Raw genomic sequence first — 18,118 nt, 5'->3', positions numbered from 1 at the left:
GAATGGTCTCTCGCAATACAAAAGTTATAAAATATAAATCCTGAAAAATGCTTGGAAGCTCACTTAGGTCTGTAGGAACTAGTTAAAAATAAAAATTAAAATCCAGTTTTATTTTAGATCAATTTTTACACCTCACCTGGTATTACAGAGTCTTGGTTGTCTACTGGCTCCATACTCAACTCATCATGATGTTGGATGCATACCCTGCTATCAATTTGGTACAGCAAGGCAGGACATAGATATGAAAACTCCACTGTAGAAATCCCAGAATTTGTGCTAAGACCATAGTGCTGCAGCAGCTGGGACACATTCAGGCACTAGAAAGAATACATTTGTATAAATATTCCAAAACATCACAAATTAACAAAGTGAACATAACTTATAAGCAGCAAGGTCTTTTCAGATTACAATTTAACAATACGAGCTAATAATTATTTCTATTGCCATGGTCAATTTTTGACAAATTTTAAAAATATATATTACACAGTAACTAGAAAACAATAGTTAAACAATGTGGGGACTGAAATTACAGTTAAAACCTTATTATCTGAAATGGAAAATAAAGAACATACACTTATGATTTGATGTCAAGAGTATAACATATGAATTAAAAAGTTAGAGTTACATTAAATCTGATATCAACATTTTCTGTGTAATCCTTAATCATGGAGGACTAGCCTATCTTTTTATACTGATCAATTTGTTGTGAATTTCCAGCATTTTTGTATTAGATTGCTAGAATTTTCATTTTTCTTTTCATCTCTACACAATGTGAATGCATTGGGGCCAAAATTGGTGGACATACCGTCGCGGGCCACTGAGAATTGGGCAGTTCACCAAAGTCGGGCCATTATGTCTGCTCAAGTCTCTAAAGTGCTACAAATGTGGTCTCACACCGCAGGAATGCCATGTAAACTAGAATTCAGTTCAGAATTCACTGAATGCAATGTCATTAAAATTCTTCAAATTGTAACCAAAAATCTATTGAACAGTGGACATGAACAAGTTTCGTCCTTGATACCACTTTTCAGATGACACCAAAGCACAGTCTATCCTGAGTAGGACATAAAAGATCTCATGCCACTATTTGAAGCAGAGCAAGGACATTCTCCCTTTAACCTGGCTGTAATTTATCCCTCAACCAAAATCAAAGATTATTTGGTTATTTATCACACTGCTGTTTGAGAGACCTTGCTGCATACAAATTAGCTGCAGGGTTTCCCTACATTACAAAAGTGACTGCACTTCAAATGTACTTCATTGGCAGTGAAAACCTTTGGGATTGTCTGAAGTCATGAAAGCTATATAAATGCAAGTTAATTTTAAGTACAAACAACTGAGAAAAAAATTAAATGCTATACCATATGGATCAATGCTGCAAATTGTATGTTATTTAATTCCAGCATAAATATTTTTGTCTATTTATTTTCATTCATTTTTCTCCCCTCTAAAATTGGATAATTGTTGAGCACCGACCAAAACCTCATTCAACTGGCCATTTTTCTTGTGTTTCTTCTTAGGCTATTTTACCATTTGAGGCATCATAGCCTAATTTTCTCTATTCCTCAACGAACATTCACAGAAGTGTACTTTGCAGCAAGATTTTTCCCCTCTCAAGCCTGAAAATATTGGGGCAATTTTTGCCTTTAGGTGTGATTTGTCCGAATTTGATTTGCACTGCTTTAAATATGTGACTCAATCTCAAACATAAATGATATCCAATTATCTGGCCTAAGCTCATTTACATAATTATTTACAGATCCAAGTGCCAACTCAGGCAGATCCAGGGATGATATCAGTAATACGACAGGAAAGTTGCGTGCAGGTCAAATTTAAAGTGAAGGATGTTACTTTATCTCTGCAGTTGGAGGGATGCAGATGCCAGAAGGAGGGCACAGAACACCTCTTCGGCAGCCTGACACCACTCTGCAGCTCCTACTCTTCCTCTTAACATGGCAACTTGAAGGATCCCTATTGGTAAACTCTCTGGTGCCAAAAAATTGGCTTGAGAGTCTAAGTGACAGCGAGGGTGAGCGGCGGGGGGGGAGGGGGTAGAGAAACTAATAACAACGACCTAAAACCCCTTTAAAATCTGCAGGTCTCTTAAGAGTCCATGTGCTGCAGGCTCATTCAAGCTCCCCTTCTCACCAGGTTTCCATGGATGTGCTGGAGATTCAAAGCACTGTACACCTGGGGCAATGGAAATCTTTTCTCGTCTTCTTTTGACAAAGCTTCTGCCTGCTTTGGAAGGGAGCTTCATACGCTCAGCAGAGTCCAAAATGAGCAGGAATCTGTTGGAACGCATGTGTGACAGAGTTGCTGCTATCATGTCATTTACACCCCTAATGGGGATGCCGAGGACACCGAAGTGGCCCCATTGTGTATCACTATACTGTCCCACTACCACTCTTAATCAGCACAGATCAGAATACTAACCTGGCACATATCCAGTCTGTATAGCTTAGTATTTTGCTTTTAAAAGCAGATATAGATAAATTAAATCCTGAATTTGACATCAGTTCTCACTGTTAATTTAGGTCGGGTTGAAATTTGATAACCAGAATGCTTCATTTTACAAACACTGTAGTGAATGATCTTTCAGCAGCACGAGATCTTCGTCCAAATACACAGTGAACAGTATACAAAAAAAATACTGAAGTATCCAGTTCTTCTATATTTCTCCCATTTTTATTGGTTATACATTTTTATTACAGGTGGTTGAACCTCTCTTATCCAAGACTCCCTTATCCGGCACAACCCTTTGTCCGGCACCATTCCCGGCCGCCGGGTGGCGCTTGTGCAGAACTCCAACTCCCTCTCTCAGGTTTCCCATTCCCTTTTTAGGCACAACGGTGATACCTTTCCTTTATGACTTAATTAAATCATTCACCTAAACAGGAAATCAACACACTTACTAGAAAGAAAGTGATCAGCAGTAGCAGAAGCCCCCTCAACCTAGAACACCTCAGGGCCCGCTCATCTCCTCTTCCCCCCCCCCCCAGCGCCCCCCGGGCAACCTCCTCCTTCCCCTCCCCCCACCCCCCTCAGGCCGATGACTTCCCCTCATCCGGCAAAATCCCTCATCCGGCACAGGCTAGGTCCTGAGGGTGCCGGATAAGGGAGGTTCAACCTGTATTTTAAAATATTTTAACTTTAGATGAAGCTGAATTTCACATTATTAAACACAGAAAAAAGATAGCAAGAACTGATACCGACTGGGCCCCTTACAAATTAAGCTTAGCAAAACGGGAAGTCTATTTTTATTAATCATTCTAAATTAATTTAGTCACCATTTATAGAACAGCAGCTTTAATTTTTTTTTACATTTTATATCATTTGGTTCAGCCAATCTCACCTCATCATGCACAAGCTCAGCTTCTAGGTGATCTTCAGGATTCATTTTTGAGGAACTCAAATCTTTTTTTGTTCTATGTGGGGAAGCTGCTTCTTCCGCAGGAGCATGAAGATGCTCATCTCCATCATGTTCACTCTTGGACATAATACTCAAGGATTCCTCAGGAGATGCTGTTAATGCCACTTCTGGTTGTTTTGCTATACCTTTATGTTTTTTGCGTTTCTTTGACCTTTTTTTGGGTTGCTGCTGTAATGTACTGGCATCTGAAGGGTCGGGGAGTTGCTCTCTGTCTTTATGATTCTGTGAATCTAGAGAATGGGCAACACCTCGATGATGGTTGCGGTGATGATGTCGAGGTTGATGGTGAGCAATGGGAGTAGTCACAGTGGTATGTGAATTCTTGCGGTCTGAGTTTTTGCAATGCCTGACTTTTACCTTGGGAACTGGTACAGTTTGGTCATGTGCTGTGTGATTGGAGTGTACATGGGAATGTTTATGTTCTTGTACCTCTAAAAGATCTAGGTGTGAAACATGATCATGCTCATCATGTTCATGTTCTATCTCAACAACTTTCACTTCTCCAAGGCCCAAATTTGACAAGAGTTTCTCTAAACCATGAAAGGACAACTTCCCATTCTCACCATAATGACTGAACAGTTTTTGAATGTAATATATTTGCTTATTTTCTGCATTATGTAGAGAGCTTTTGCTGGGATTGTTTTGAAGGTATGACTCCTCAGAGATCTGGTAATCATTGTGCTTATGTATATGGTTCTCCTCAGTAGCGCGGTTGCGGTTGTGATCATGATTGTGTTCATCGTCGTGATCATCATGGCAGTGGTTGCAATGGTGAAAGAGAAAAGTGAGTAAGCAAATGAAACAAAATTTCGTATGTAGATGTACCTTCATGGTTGCAATACTGTACCTGAAATAAAAGAAAACATGGTTTCAGAAAAATTTACTTATTCATCTTAGTTTCCACCATGTAACAAAATGTTATTGCCTTATCAAGGTGAATTTTAAAAATGCGCAAGCAAGAAAAAAAAATTCTCGGTGCAACATAATTAAATCACTTGGTCAAAGAATATAGCAGTTATTGCAAAAACACAAAAGTTCATACAAGGCTTCTTTGCCAAACAGATTATTTTTTTATTAGAAACTGACATACAAAACACACATGGTTTGAAAGGTATTGTGGTTTCTAATGTTGATTTTAGTATCAAAAAGAGGATATTTCAAAACAAAAGAAGTTCAGAATGATATAATGAACTAGCTTTCTCAAAGAGGCTATTAAATACCAAATTCACTATCTGAAGAAAAAGGAGAAACATTTAGCAGCCACAAATGGGAGGGAGCGGGATAGGGGGAAAAAAAGGCCAAATAGACCTATTGTTCCCCGTCTCAACAAGTCAGAGGAACCAATAGACTATGTGTACTGCACCTAGACAGTGGATCTTTATAAACCGAAATTGACGTAATTCTAGGCTCTGCTTGTTGGAGCCATTTTGGTTGCATTTAAAGATTTTTTTTTCTCGGGCAAGAGAATCCACACTGATAGCAGGTTCAGCAATGCACAGTCTCTGTAACAAAGTAACATGGGATCTGCTGTGCGTGAAATACATTGGATTCAAATGTCACGAACTGTATAGATTGAAGCCTGTGATTCAGATTTCTCACTCTCATACTAACCTAGAAAACTAGAATAAACTGACATAATTCCCGAAAAGCTGCCAACTCTAGAACAGTCTTAACAAGAAAATAAGTTTAAACAGTCTCAGGGGGCAAACTTGCCTCTTTTTATAGTCCCGTTAACATCTCCGGGGGGCGCTAATGGGCCGCAATGGCATTTTCGCCAGGGGGAGTGCTACCGCTTTCCAGGAAATTGCCCCGGAGGTCGCTGTGCGCGGCGATCCCTTAACGACCCGCGGGGGAAATTACGAGGCTAGTGCGGGTAGATATCAACGCCAGCTTTGCAGGTCGCGAAGCTGGCAGACATCAGCTGCCGGGTACCCCTTAAATGGGAGGCCTTTAGCGTCCTAGGCTGCCATCTTTGTCAACTATGGGGCTGCCCATTTAAAACGGAGATGAGGAGGAATTTCTTCTCTCAGAGGGTTGTAAATCTGTGGAATTCGCTGCCTCAGAGAGCTGTGGAAGCTAGGACATTAAATAAATTTAAGACAGAAATAGACAAGTTTCTTAAACGATAAAGGGATAAGGGGTTATGGGGAGCAAGCAGGGAGGTGGAGTTTAGTCCATGACCAGATCAGCCATGATCTTTTATTGAATGGCGTACAGGCTCAAGGGGCCGTATGGCCTACTCCTGTTCCTATTTCTTATGTTCTTATGTTAGCTGACTCTTGGGTCAGCCCGACAATGGCGGCCCTCGTGTCGACCAGGCCGCCATCATGCAGCCCAGCATTCCGTATTGGGTGCAGGGTTGCTGGCCTGGTCGATCGCGTCCCTGGTGGCCACCAAAAGTCCTGCAGAGTGTGCAGCAGCCCTCCCCTTTAATGGAAGGGGAGGGGCATTGTACCACATCAGCGCTGCATCCACATAGCGCTGACCTGCTCTACGTGGGGCTGCGCCGGGCGTAGGAAGACCCGGCCCGGAAGGTTACCGCTCCCAATCAGGGGGGAGGACAATTTCTATTCCTCGATACCTGAAGCAGTAGGTATACAGGACATCCCTTCACATGTATTGGAGGAAAAAAAGCTAAGCTTTCTCCTCCAAAACTCCTAAGCTCATCTAATGCTACAACACCCCCCCACCCCCGCATTTTTCTGGTTCTCTGACTGGCCTTTTGTGAAGCCCCTCCTACTGTCCCATCATTGATGGCAATGCCTTAAGCTGCCTAGCCGCCATGCTTTGAAATTCCCTCCCTAAACCCCTCCACCTGTCCTCCTTAAAACTCATATCTTTTTGGTCACCCCTTCTAATATCTCCTTCTTTGACTCGGTATCTATTTTTTCTTCGTGCCTTTATGAAGCCCCTTGTGATGATTTTAAGTTAAAAGTGCTGCATAAATGCATGTTGTTTTTGCTGTGAATACAAGAAAGCCACCTGGAGGGGGAAAAAAGCAAATTTCTAGGAGAACCAGTGGATATACTCATCAGAAAAAAATGAATGCATTGTAATTCAATACAGGCATTTGTTGCTTTATAGTTAAGATTATAAATCTATAAAAAGCTAAAGTGACATTAGGAACTCTGCCAGAACACTGATTAGTTAACAGTTAGCTCAAAATTCATTCTCCTACATCCAATCTTCACTGCCCTGGTACATAAGGATACTTCAAACCCTCTAGTTCACACATACAGTGCAATTTCACTCTTTCAGAAACTTTTTTTTTTCTCCTCAAACTGGCAATCTTCTCACTCATCAATTAAACCTGGCAGTCTTCTCCCTCATCAATTCAATCTAACACTTTCTCCTCTAACGCAGTTATGCTGGTATTCTTCCGTCCCTCCGCCCAGAGTTCATACTGGCACTGCCCCTGCATACCATCTCAGTTAACAACCTAATGCATCACTTTCAGTTTCTCCCCAAAGCACCGTTCCAAGCTACTGACCCCTTTCCTCCCTGTATTACTACCCATGGATGACTAGTGCTAAACAAGAACAAGCTGTGGGCCTGTCCAAGATGATTTGGGGCATGTGGCAGATGGAGGAAAGTAGCATCAAGAAAGGTAAAGAACCAAGAGGGACATGTTGCAGATCGGATTAGCAGGCAAGGAACTCATGTTGAATTTGCACGAGATATTGATAAGGTTACAGTTGGAGTACTGCACGACATTGTGGGTAGTCCATTATAGAAAGAGTATTAGAGCAATGGAAGGGACAGTGAAGAAGGGCTCAAAATAATTAAGGCTTTTTTTACTGGAATAAAGGGGGATCTAATACAGATTGTCAAAGTTACAAAATGTAGCGCAAGTTGGGGAGTTGGAGAGTTCTATAAAAGGCCCAACGTCATCGGGAGGCGGGAGTTCGGAGCAGCGCGAGTCTGGGGAGTCGGAGAGGCCTATAAAAGTCCCAACATGGTCGGGAGGCGGGAGTTCAGAGCAGCACGAGTCCAGGGAGTCAGAGAGGCCGAAAAAAGGCCCAACGTCGTCGGGAGGCGGGAGTTCGGAGCAGCGCGAGTCCGGGGAGTCGGAGAGGCCAGCTGCTGCAGCTGTAGCAGGGGCAGAAGGTAAACAAAGAAGTAGAAAGAAAACGAAACATGACGTCACAGCCAAGGGGGTAAGTGATTGGTGAGTAGTTTTTCTTTTTCTTTTCCTTTATCAGTAGGTAACCTTTATCATTGTTGTTGCCAAATTAAGTTACTCTAGGGGTTAAGTCATGGCAGGAGAGCTCGGACACGTGTCATGCTCCTGCTGTGCTATGTGGGAAGCCAGAGACACTTCCAGTATCCCTTGCGACTACATGTGCGAGAAGTGTATCCTGCTGCAGCTCTTGACAGACCGCATTGCGGCAATGAAGCTGCGGGTGGATTCTCTCTGGAGCATCCGCGATGCTGAGGAGGCCATGAATAGTACGTTTAGTGAGTTGGTCTTACCGCAGATAAAGGTTACAGACAGATAGGGAATGGGAGACCAACGTGAAGAGCAGTGGGAGGAAGGTAGTGCAGGGGTCCCCTGCGATCATCCCCCTCCAAAACAGATACATAGTTTTGGGTACTACTGGGGGGAATGACTCATCGGGGGGGGGGGCAGCAGCAGCCAAGTCCATGGCACCGTGGGTGGCTCTGCTGCACAGGAGGGCAGGAAAAAGAGTGGGAGAGCTATAGTGGTAGTGGATTCTATTTTAAGGGGAATAGACAGATGTTTCTGCGACCGCAATCGAGACTCCAGGATGGTATGTTGCCTCCCTGGTGCAACGGTCAAGGATGTCTCGGAGCGGCTGCAGGACATTTTGGAGGGGGAGGGTGAACAGCTAGTTGTCGTAGTGCATATAGGTACCAACGATATAGGTAAAAAAAAACGGGATGAGGTCCTACAAGGTGAATTTAGTGAGCTAGGAGTTAAATTAAAAATGAGGACCTCAAATGTAGTAATCTCAGAATTGCTACCAGTGCCACGTGCTAGTCAGAGTCGGAATTGCAGGAGAGCTCAGATGAATACGTGGCTTGAGGAGTGGTGCAGAAGGGAGGGATTCAAATTCCTGGGACATTGGAACCGGTTCTGAGGGAGGTGGGACCAGTACAAACCGGATGGTCTGCACCTGGGCAGGACCGGAACCAATGTCCTAAAGGGAGTGTTTGCTCGTGCTGTTGGGGAGGGGTTAAATTAATATGGCAGGGGGATGGGAACCTACACAGGGAGACAGAGGGAAGTAGAATGGGGGCAGAAGCAAAAGATAGAAAGAAGAAAAGTAAAAGTGGAGGGCAGAGAAAAGCAAGGCAAAAATCAAAAAGGGCCACATTACAGCAAAATTCTAAAGGGGCGAAGTGTTTTAAAAAGACAAGCCTGAAAAACTCTGTGCCTCAATTCGAGGAGTATTCATAATAAGGTGGACGAATTAACTGCACAGGCAGCAATTAATGAATATGATATAATTGGCATCACGGAGACATGGCTGCAGGGTGACCAAGGCTGGGAACTCAACATCCAGGAGTATTCAACATTCAGGAAGGATAGGCAGAACAGAAAAGGAGGTGGGGTAGCATTGCTGGTTAAAGAAGAAATTAACGCAATAGTAAGAAAGGACATTAGCTTGGATGATGTGGAATCTGTATGGGTGGAACTCCGGAATACCAAAGGGCAGAAAACGCTAGTGGGTATTGTGTACAGACCACCAAACAATAGTAGTGAGGCTGGGAACAGCATCAAACAAGAAATTAGGGATGCATGCAATAAATGTACAGCAGTTATCATGGGCAACTTTAATCTACATATAGATTGGGCTAACCAAACTGGTAGCAATACGGTGGAGGAGGATTTCCAGGAGTGTATTAGGGATGGTTTTCCAGACCAATATGTTGAGGAAGCAATTAGAGGGCGGGCCATCCTCGACTGGGTGATGTGTAATGAGAAAGGACTAATTAGCAATCTTGTTGTGCGAGGCCCTTTGGGGAAGAGTGACCATAATATGGTAGAATTCTTTATTAAGATGTAGAGTGACACAGTTAATTCAGAGACGAGGGTCCTGAACTTAAGGAAAGGTAACTTCAATGGTATGAGACGTGAATATGGCTAGAATAGACTGGCGAATAATACTTAAAGGGTTAACGGTGGATAGGCAATAGCAAACATTGAAAGATCACATGGATGAACTTCAACAATTGTACATCCCTGGCTGGAGTAAAAATAAAAAGGGGAAGGTGACTCAACTGTGGCTAACAAGGGAAAGGAAGGATAGTGTTAAATCCAAGGAAGAGGCATATAAATTGGCCAAAAAAAGCAGCAAACCTGAGGACTGGAAGAAATTTAGAATTCAGCAGAGGAAGACAAAGGGTTTAATTAGGAGCAGGTAAATAGAGTATGAGAGGAAGCTCACCAGGAACATAAAAACTGACTGCAAATGCTTCTATAGATAGGTGAATAGAAAAAGATTAGTGAAGACAAACATAGGTCTCTTGCAGACAGATTCACGTGAATTTATAATGGGGAACAAAGAAATGGCGGACCAGTTAAACAAATACTTTGGTTCTGTCTTCACGAAGGAAGACACCAATAACCATCCGGAAATACTAGGGGACCGAAGGTCTAGTGAGAAGGAGGAACTGAAGGAAATCCTTATTAGGCGGGAAACTGTGTTAGGGAAATTGATGGGATTGAAGGCCGATAAATCCCCGGGGCCTGATAGTCTGCATCCCAGAGTACTTAAGGAAGTGGCCCTAGAAATAATTGGAAAATTATGCATTGGTGAAACTTTTCCAACTGTCTATCGACTTTGGATCAGTTCCTATGGACTGGAGAAACATAGAAAATAGGTGCAGGAGTAGGCCATTCGGCCCTTCGAGCCTGCACCACCATTCAATAAGATCATGCCTGATCATTCACCTCAGTACCCCTTTCCTGCTTTCTCACCATACCCCTTGATCCCATTAGCCGTAAGGGCCATATCTAACTCCGTCTTGAATATATCCAATGAACAGGCATCAACAACTCACTGCGGTAGAGAATTCCACAGGTTAACAACTCTCTGAGTGAAGAAGTTTCTCATCTCCATCCTAAAAGGCTTACCCCTTATCCTTAGACTGTGTCCTCTGGTTCTGGACTTCCCTAACATCGGGAATACTCTTCCTGCATCTAACCTGTCCAGTCCCGTCTGAATTTTATATGTTTCTGCGGGATCCCCTCTCATCCTTCTACACTCCAGTGAATACAGGCCCAGTCGATCCAGCCTCTCCTCATACGTCAGTCCTGCCACCCCGGGAATCAGTCTGGTGAACCTTCGCTGCACTCCCTCAATAGCAAGAACGTTCTTTCTCAGGTTAGGAGGCCAAAATTGAACACAATATTCCAGGTGAGGCCTCACCAAGGCCCTGTACAACTTCAGTAAGACCTCCCTGCTCTTATACTCAAATCCCCAAGCTATGAAGGACAACATACCTTTTGCCTTCTTCACCGCCTGCATGCCAACTTTCAATGACTGATGTACCATGACACCCAGGTCTCATTACACCTCCCCTTTTCCTAATCTGCCGCCATTCAGATAATATTCTGCCTTTGTGTTGTTGCCCCCAAAGTGGATAACCTCACATTTATCCACATTATACTGCATCTGCCATGCATTTGCCCACTCATCTAACCTGTCCAAGACACCGTGCAGCCTCAGCATCCTCCTCACAGCTCACACTGCCACCTAGCTTAGTGTCATCTGCAAACTTGGAGATATTGCACTCAATTCCTTCATCTAAATCATTAATGTATATTGTAAATAGCTGGGGTCCCAGCACTGAGCCCTGCGGCACTCCACTAGTCACTGCCTGCCATTCTGTAAAGGACCCGTTTATCCCGACTGTCTGCCAACCAGTTCTCGATCCATGTCAGTGCATTACCCCCAATACCATGTGCTTTAATTTTGCACACCAATCTTGTGTGGGACCTTGTCAAAAGCTTTTTGAAAGTCCAAATACACCACATCCATTGGTTCTCCCTTGTCCACTCTACTAGTTACATCCTCAAAAATTTCTAGAAGATTTGTCAAGCGTAATTTCCCTTTCATAAATCTATGCTGACTTGGATCGATCCTGTCACTGCTTTCCAAATGCGCTGCTATTTCATCTTTAATAATTGATTCCAACATTTTCCCCAGTACTGATGTCAGGCTAACCGGTCTATAATTACCCGTTTTCTCTCTCCCTCCTTTTTTAGAAAGTGGTGTTACATTAGCTACCCTCCAGTCCATAGGAACTGATCCAGAGTCAATAGACTGTTGGAAAATGATCACCAATGCATGCACTATTTCTAGGGCCACTTCCTTAAGTACTCTGGGATGCAGACTATCAGGCCCCGGGGATTTATCGGCCTTCAATCCCATCAATTTCCCGAACACAATTTCCTACCTAATAAGGATTTCCTACAGTTCCTCCTTCTCACTAGACCCTCGGTCCCCTAGTATTTCCGGAAGGTTATTTGTGTCTTCCTTCGTGAAGACAGAACCCAAGTACTTGTTCAGCTGGTCTGCCATTTCTTTGTTCCCCATTATAAATTCACATGAATCTGACTGCAAGGGACCTACATTTGTCTTCACTAATCTTTTTCTCTTCACATATCTACAGAAGCATTTGCAGTCAGTTTTTATGTTCCTGGCAAACTTCCTCTCATACTCTATTTTCCCCCTCATAATTAAACCTTTTGTCTTCCTCTTCTGAAATCTAAATTTCTCCCAGTCCTCAATTTATCCCTAGTTAGCCACGGTTGAGCCACCTTCCCCATTTTAGTTTTACTCCAGCCAGGGATGTACAATTGTTGAAGTTCATCCATGTGATCTTTCAATGTTTGCCATTGCCTATCCACCGTCAACCCTTTAAGTATCATTTGCCAGTCTATTCTAGCCAATTTACGTCTCATACCATCAAAGTTACCTTTCCTTAAGTTCAGGACCCTAATCTCTGAATTCGCTGTGTCACTCTCCATCTTAATGAAGAATTCTACCATATTATGGTCACTCTTCCCCAAGGGGCCTCGCACAACAAGATTGCTAATTAGTCCTTTCTCATTACACATCACCCAATCTAGGATGGCCAGCTCTATAGTTGCTTCCTCAACATATTGGTCTAGAAAACCATCCTTAATACACTGCAGGAAATCCTCCTCCACCATACTGCTACCAGTTTGGTTAGCCCAATCTATATGTAGATTAAAGTTGCCCATGATAACTGCTGTACATTTATTGCACGCATCCCTAATTTCTTGTTTGATGCTGTGTTCAGCCTCACTACTATTGTTTGGCGGTCTGTAAACAACTCCCACTAGCGTTTTCTGCCCTTTGGTATTCCGCAGCTCCACCCATACAGATGCCACATCATCCAAGCTAATATCCTTCCTTACTATTGCGTTAATTTCTTCTTTAACCAGCAACGCTACCCCACCTCCTTTTCCGTTCTGTCTATCCTTCCTGAATGTTGAATACCCCTGGATGTTGAGTTCCCAGCCTTGGTCACCCTGCAGCCATGTCTCCGTGATGCCAATTATATCATATTCATTAATTGCTGCCTGTGCAGTTAATTCGTCCACCTTATTATGAATACTCCTCGAATTGAGGCACAGAGCCTTCAGGCTTGTCTTTTTAAAACACTTTGCCCCTTTAGAATTTTGCTGTAACGTGGACCTTTTTGATTTTTGCCTTGGGTTTCTCTGCCCTCCACTTTTACTTTTCTTCCTTCTATCTTTTGCTTCTGCCCCCATTCTACTTCCCTGTCTCCCTGTGTAGGTTCCCATCCCCCTGCCATATTAATTTAACCCCTCCCAACAGCACTAGCAAACACTCCCCCTAGGACATTGGTTCCGGTCCTGCCCAGGTGCAGACCGTCCGGTTTGTACTGCTTCCACCTCCCCCAGAACCGGTTCCAATGTCCCAGGAATTTGAATCCCTCCCTTCTACATCACTCCTCAAGCCACATATTCATCTGAGCTATCCTGCAATTCCTACTTTCACGTGGCACTGGTAGCAATCCTGAGATTACTACCTTTCAGAGCCTACTTTTTAATTTAACTCCTAGCTCCCTAAATTCACCTTGCAGGACCTCATCCCATTTTCTTACCTATATCATTGGTACCTATATGCACCACGTCAACTGGCTGTTCACCAACCCCCTCCACAATGTCCTGCAACCCGCCCCGAGACATCCTTGACCCTTGCACCAGGGAGGCAACATACCATCCTGGAGTCTCGATAGCGGCCGTAGAAACGCCTATCTATTCGCCTTACAATAGAATCCCCTACCACTATAGCTCTCCCACTCTTTTTCCTGCCCTCCACCCACGGTGCCATGGACTTCGCTGCTGCTGCCCTCCCCTGATGAGGGGAGCTAATGTAACACCACTTTTTAAAAAGAGGGAGAGAGAAAACGGGTCATTATAGACTGGTTAGCCTGACATCAGTCATGGGGAAAATGTTGGAATCAATTATTAAAGATGAAATAGCAGGGCATTTGCAAAGCAGTGACAGGATCGGTCCAAGTCAGCATGGTTTTATGAAAGGGAAATCATGCTTGACAAATTTTCTAGAATTTTTTGAGGATATAACTAGTAGAGTGGACAAGGGAGATCCAGTGGATGTGGTGTATTTGGACTTTCAAAAGGGTTTTGACAAGGTCCCACACAAGAGATTGGTGTGCAAAATTAAAGCACATAGTATTGGGGGTAATGTACTGACGTGGATAGAGAACTGGTTGGCAGACAGGAAGCAGAGAGTTGGGATAAACGGGTCCTTTTCAGAATGGCAGGCAGTGACTTGTGGAGTGCCGCAGGGCTCAATGCTGGGACCCCAGCTATTTACAATATACATTAATGATTTAGATGAAGAGATTGAGTGTAATATCTCCAAGTTTGCAGATGACACTAAGCTGGGTGGCGGAGTGAGCTGTGAGGAGGGCGCTAAGAGGCTGCAGGGTGACTTGGACAGGTTAGGTGAGTGGGCAAATGCATGGCAGATGCAGTATAATGTTGATAGATGTGAGGTTATCCACTTTGGGGGCAAAAACACGAAGGCAGAATATTATCTGAATGGCGGCAGATTAGGAAAAGGGGCCTCGCCTGGAATATTGTATTCAGTTTTGGACTCCTAATCTGAGGAAGGACGTTCTTGCTATTGAGGGAGTGCAACGAAGGTGCACCAGACTGATTCCCGGGATGGCAGGACTGATATATGAGGAGAGACTGGATCGACTGGGCCTGTATTCACTGGAGTTTAGAAGAATGAGAGGGGATCTCATAGAAACATATAAAATTTTGACAGGACTGGACAGGTTAGATGCAGGAAGAATGTTCCCAATGTTGGGGAAGTCCAGAACCAGAGGACACAGTCTAAAGATAAGGGATAAGCCATTTAGGACTGAGATGAGGAGAAACTTCTTCACCCAGAGAGTTGTTAACCTATGGAATTCCCTATCGCAGCGTTGTTGATGCCAGTTTGTTGGATATATTCAAGAGGGAATTAGATATGGCCCTTATGGCTAAAGAGATCAAGGGGTATGGAGAGAAAGCAGGAAAGGGGTTACTGAGGTGAATAATCAGTCATGATCTTATTGAATGGTGGTGCAGGCTAGAAGGGCCGAATGGCCTACTCCTGCACCTATTTTGTATGTTTCCATGTTTCTAAAAATCAATTTTTATTGTTTGGTGAATACATAACAAGAGGTCTAAACTCTGGATCATCACTAGAAGAGGAAGTAAAGAAATATTGAATTATTTACGAAAAATTGCTATTGAGGCAGATGGCAATAACATTTTAAAAGGGAATTGGTTAACTGAAAACGAAGAATATAAAAAAGGGACCAGTTGAAGAGCTTGCATTAGTAATAATATGTTGGGACAAATTACTTCCTCCTTTGCAAAGAGAAATCAGAGTTGAGAGGTGATAGGCAGAGGACAGGATAGAGGCGCTTGCGTCCATAGTGGTAATCAATGTACATACAGAAGATTTCAACAACAGAAATTTAGCTGATTACATATTCAGAATGCAAGAGAAACTAAATATGCTCAAAATAGTCCGTAATAGAGATTGCGGATGGTGACAAGACAGGGATTCTGGGCTCGTGGAGTCTCCAAGCCTATCACAAAATCAAGGTGGCATTTGGAGCATAGGCCAGGATTACTGTACAGAGAGGGCAAGTCTGATGGTAATAGTGTTTCAGGATCTGATAAGTAGATAGAGAACAATCAGTGCCTCAATGCTGTCTAGTGGTCCAAAAGGTCAGTAGATGATCAATGTTCCAGGATAATCCAGCTGTGGTGACTTGGAGCAGCAGTGAACAGGGGGCTACGGATGTCTTCCCTCCCAGTCATCAAAATCCTTTAAGTTCTTCCTTAAATTAAACTCTTTGAATGTGTTGTGGAAGAATTATCTCTTAGTTTATAATACTCTTGTTTTTGGTACCGTACCATGTAAACGTTCAAGCAACAAATTGCCTGCTTAAAACAAAAGACATATTTAGACCCCAACGTTCGTTGACCCTGAGTCATGGAGATATGGGAAGTAAGACAATGGGCGGTTGAAAAGGCAAACAGATGTATATCGCTTGTACTAATAAGAGGAAGATAGTTCCTTGTTTTTCTGCTGATGCGAGGAAAATAACCCCACTTGTGTGTGCGTATGCTAGTTAACCTTTGACTTACCACAATGTAAAGATAGATTGTCATAGCATTACCATATACGGTAAGACGTTACAAAAATGTTAGATAATTGGACAATGGTGTAAGGGGGCGGGACCGCCCCCAGAGGTATAATTGTAACTTGGAAACTTCGCTTGGAGAGAAGGTGTGGCGAAGCTGCGGAGTTTCCCCACTTCTCCCAGAGCGCTCTGTACAAGTAAACTGTGACGTTTTCCTTCACCGTACTCGGACTTGGTGTGGAATTTATTTCCCTTACAGAATGTAAAAATAGATGTGGGTGTTGAAGGTAAAGAATGAGAGATTTAGGAAAAAGAACACTCAGAACTTCCTCATCATCATAGGCAGTCCCTTGAAACAAGGATGACTTGCTTCCACACCAATAAGGGATGAGTTCACAGGTGTTTCAATGAAGGACCTAATATTCCAGATCCCAAACAACATGTTGAAGGGTTGAAGATGCCTGTGCGTGGATTTTTTTTAACGTGTGGTGGTTGTTGCACACCAGCCACCACACAGGCTTGATTGACAGAGCTAGGTCTTGGTCCAGTGGCAAGGATTACCCAAGACGACTGGAGACCAGCTCTCCTGCGCGGACCTAGTGCGCACACATATCGCAGTGTGGGCTGGCTCATGTTGCTTCTGGGCCCTCGCCTCTCCTGGGTCCCGGTCACTTCCCTCTAAAAACTCTTGCCGCTCCTGTTGTGCCTGCCCGCACTACAATCAGCGACCTGGCTTCGCAGCCGTCCTTCTGCAACAGCACGCACTTCTCCCTGCAGTGGTATGCCGCCGCACGCTGCTCCCTCTAATGAGTGGCTTGGCCCAGGCCGGAAATTGGTGCGGTCCCGGCCTGCAAGACCATCAGCAGGCCGGGGCCATTAGAGGGAGCAGCGTGCAGCGGCTCGGAAATCAGCGCGGTCCCGGCCTGCAAGACTAGAACTTCCTAGACTGCTGGGGTGACACTCCACGTTTTAATGGTCCCTTAGTTGGGCTCCGAGGCTGAGGATCATATATTGACCATAAATCATGTCAATACCAGATCACCCACGCAAATATTTCTCAGTCTAACTGGCTGCGGTGCGAATAATAGCTTAAATCCAGCAAATTAGTGATCGTTCCTGACTACAATGGAGGCCTGAGCGGCGAGAACAGGCTTTGGCGAGGCTCCACAACCATGCCGGCAAACTATGGCGCAACTTAAATAATTGCGTAACTCACTTACTCCATAATTTCCCGGAACTTTTAGGCATTAACAATCATGCATACCGCTAATGTGTCATTACTACGATGCAACTTTGCAGTAAATTCAGGTTCGATGACTGCCTGGGGTACTTTTATAAAGTAGTCTAAGGGGTGATGGTCACATGGTCTGAAATCCCTTCATTAAAACATCAATTTTTTAAAAAATGCATAGTAGTTGCACAGAACATCAAATGCAATCATACTGTTATTTTACTTACTGTGACAGTTCCACTCATTAATGACTCAAAAATGATAACATCAAGGTCAGGCCACAATCTGGGTCAGGAGCACAGTAACGCAAAATCCTCTCATAGAAACCATTTCACAATCCTTAGGTTTGACACTACATGGGGTACAGCTTGAATGTGGTGTCAGGCCAGACTGGAAAATGGTCAGGAACTCAGGGAGAGAAGGTCAGGAACTTGTTGACGGGGCGGGGGGGAAAAGAGAGAGAAAGAGAACATGGTGAGAACAGCGAGGAAGAAGGAAGAATGTGATCCAGGTCTGAAGGAGGGGTGGGGGATAAGAGCAAGAACGTGATCCCGATGGGAAGATAGATCACGTTCTCCCGGCCTCTGTTAGGCCTGGATCACGTTCTTCCATCCCCACCCCCTTTACACGTGCACCACGTTCTTACTCTCCTCTCCTCTCCTCTCCCCCCCCCCCCCCCACCCCCAACCACTAGACCGCGACAGTTCAAGAAGGCGGCTCACTACCGCCCTGTCAAAGGCAACTTGGGATGGGTG

At 44.0% G+C, this 18,118-nt stretch overlaps 1 protein-coding gene across 4 annotated transcripts in view; it reads right to left on the bottom strand.

The window, feature by feature from the left end:
* slc39a10 (solute carrier family 39 member 10) overlaps window positions 1–18,118 on the bottom strand; it is a 166,224-nt gene that overhangs the window by 108,746 nt on the left and 39,360 nt on the right. For 3 of the 4 annotated variants that reach the window (XM_070875897.1, XM_070875896.1, XM_070875899.1), the window contains exons 2-3: window positions 3,356–4,280; window positions 137–317 (exon numbers count right to left, since the gene is read on the bottom strand). In XM_070875897.1, coding sequence (XP_070731998.1) covers window positions 137–317; window positions 3,356–4,264 — 1,090 coding nt within the window. In that variant the 5' untranslated portion in view covers window positions 4,265–4,280. Of the gene's footprint in view, window positions 1–136; window positions 318–3,355; window positions 4,281–17,590; window positions 17,768–18,118 lie in introns of those variants that run through there. The other variant, XM_070875898.1, reaches the window with a different exon arrangement.

This window comes from Pristiophorus japonicus, chromosome 3 (genome assembly GCF_044704955.1).
Source record: "Pristiophorus japonicus isolate sPriJap1 chromosome 3, sPriJap1.hap1, whole genome shotgun sequence".
Classification (NCBI taxonomy): Eukaryota; Metazoa; Chordata; class Chondrichthyes; family Pristiophoridae; genus Pristiophorus; species Pristiophorus japonicus.
This window is presented reverse-complemented; position numbering and strand designations above follow the sequence as displayed.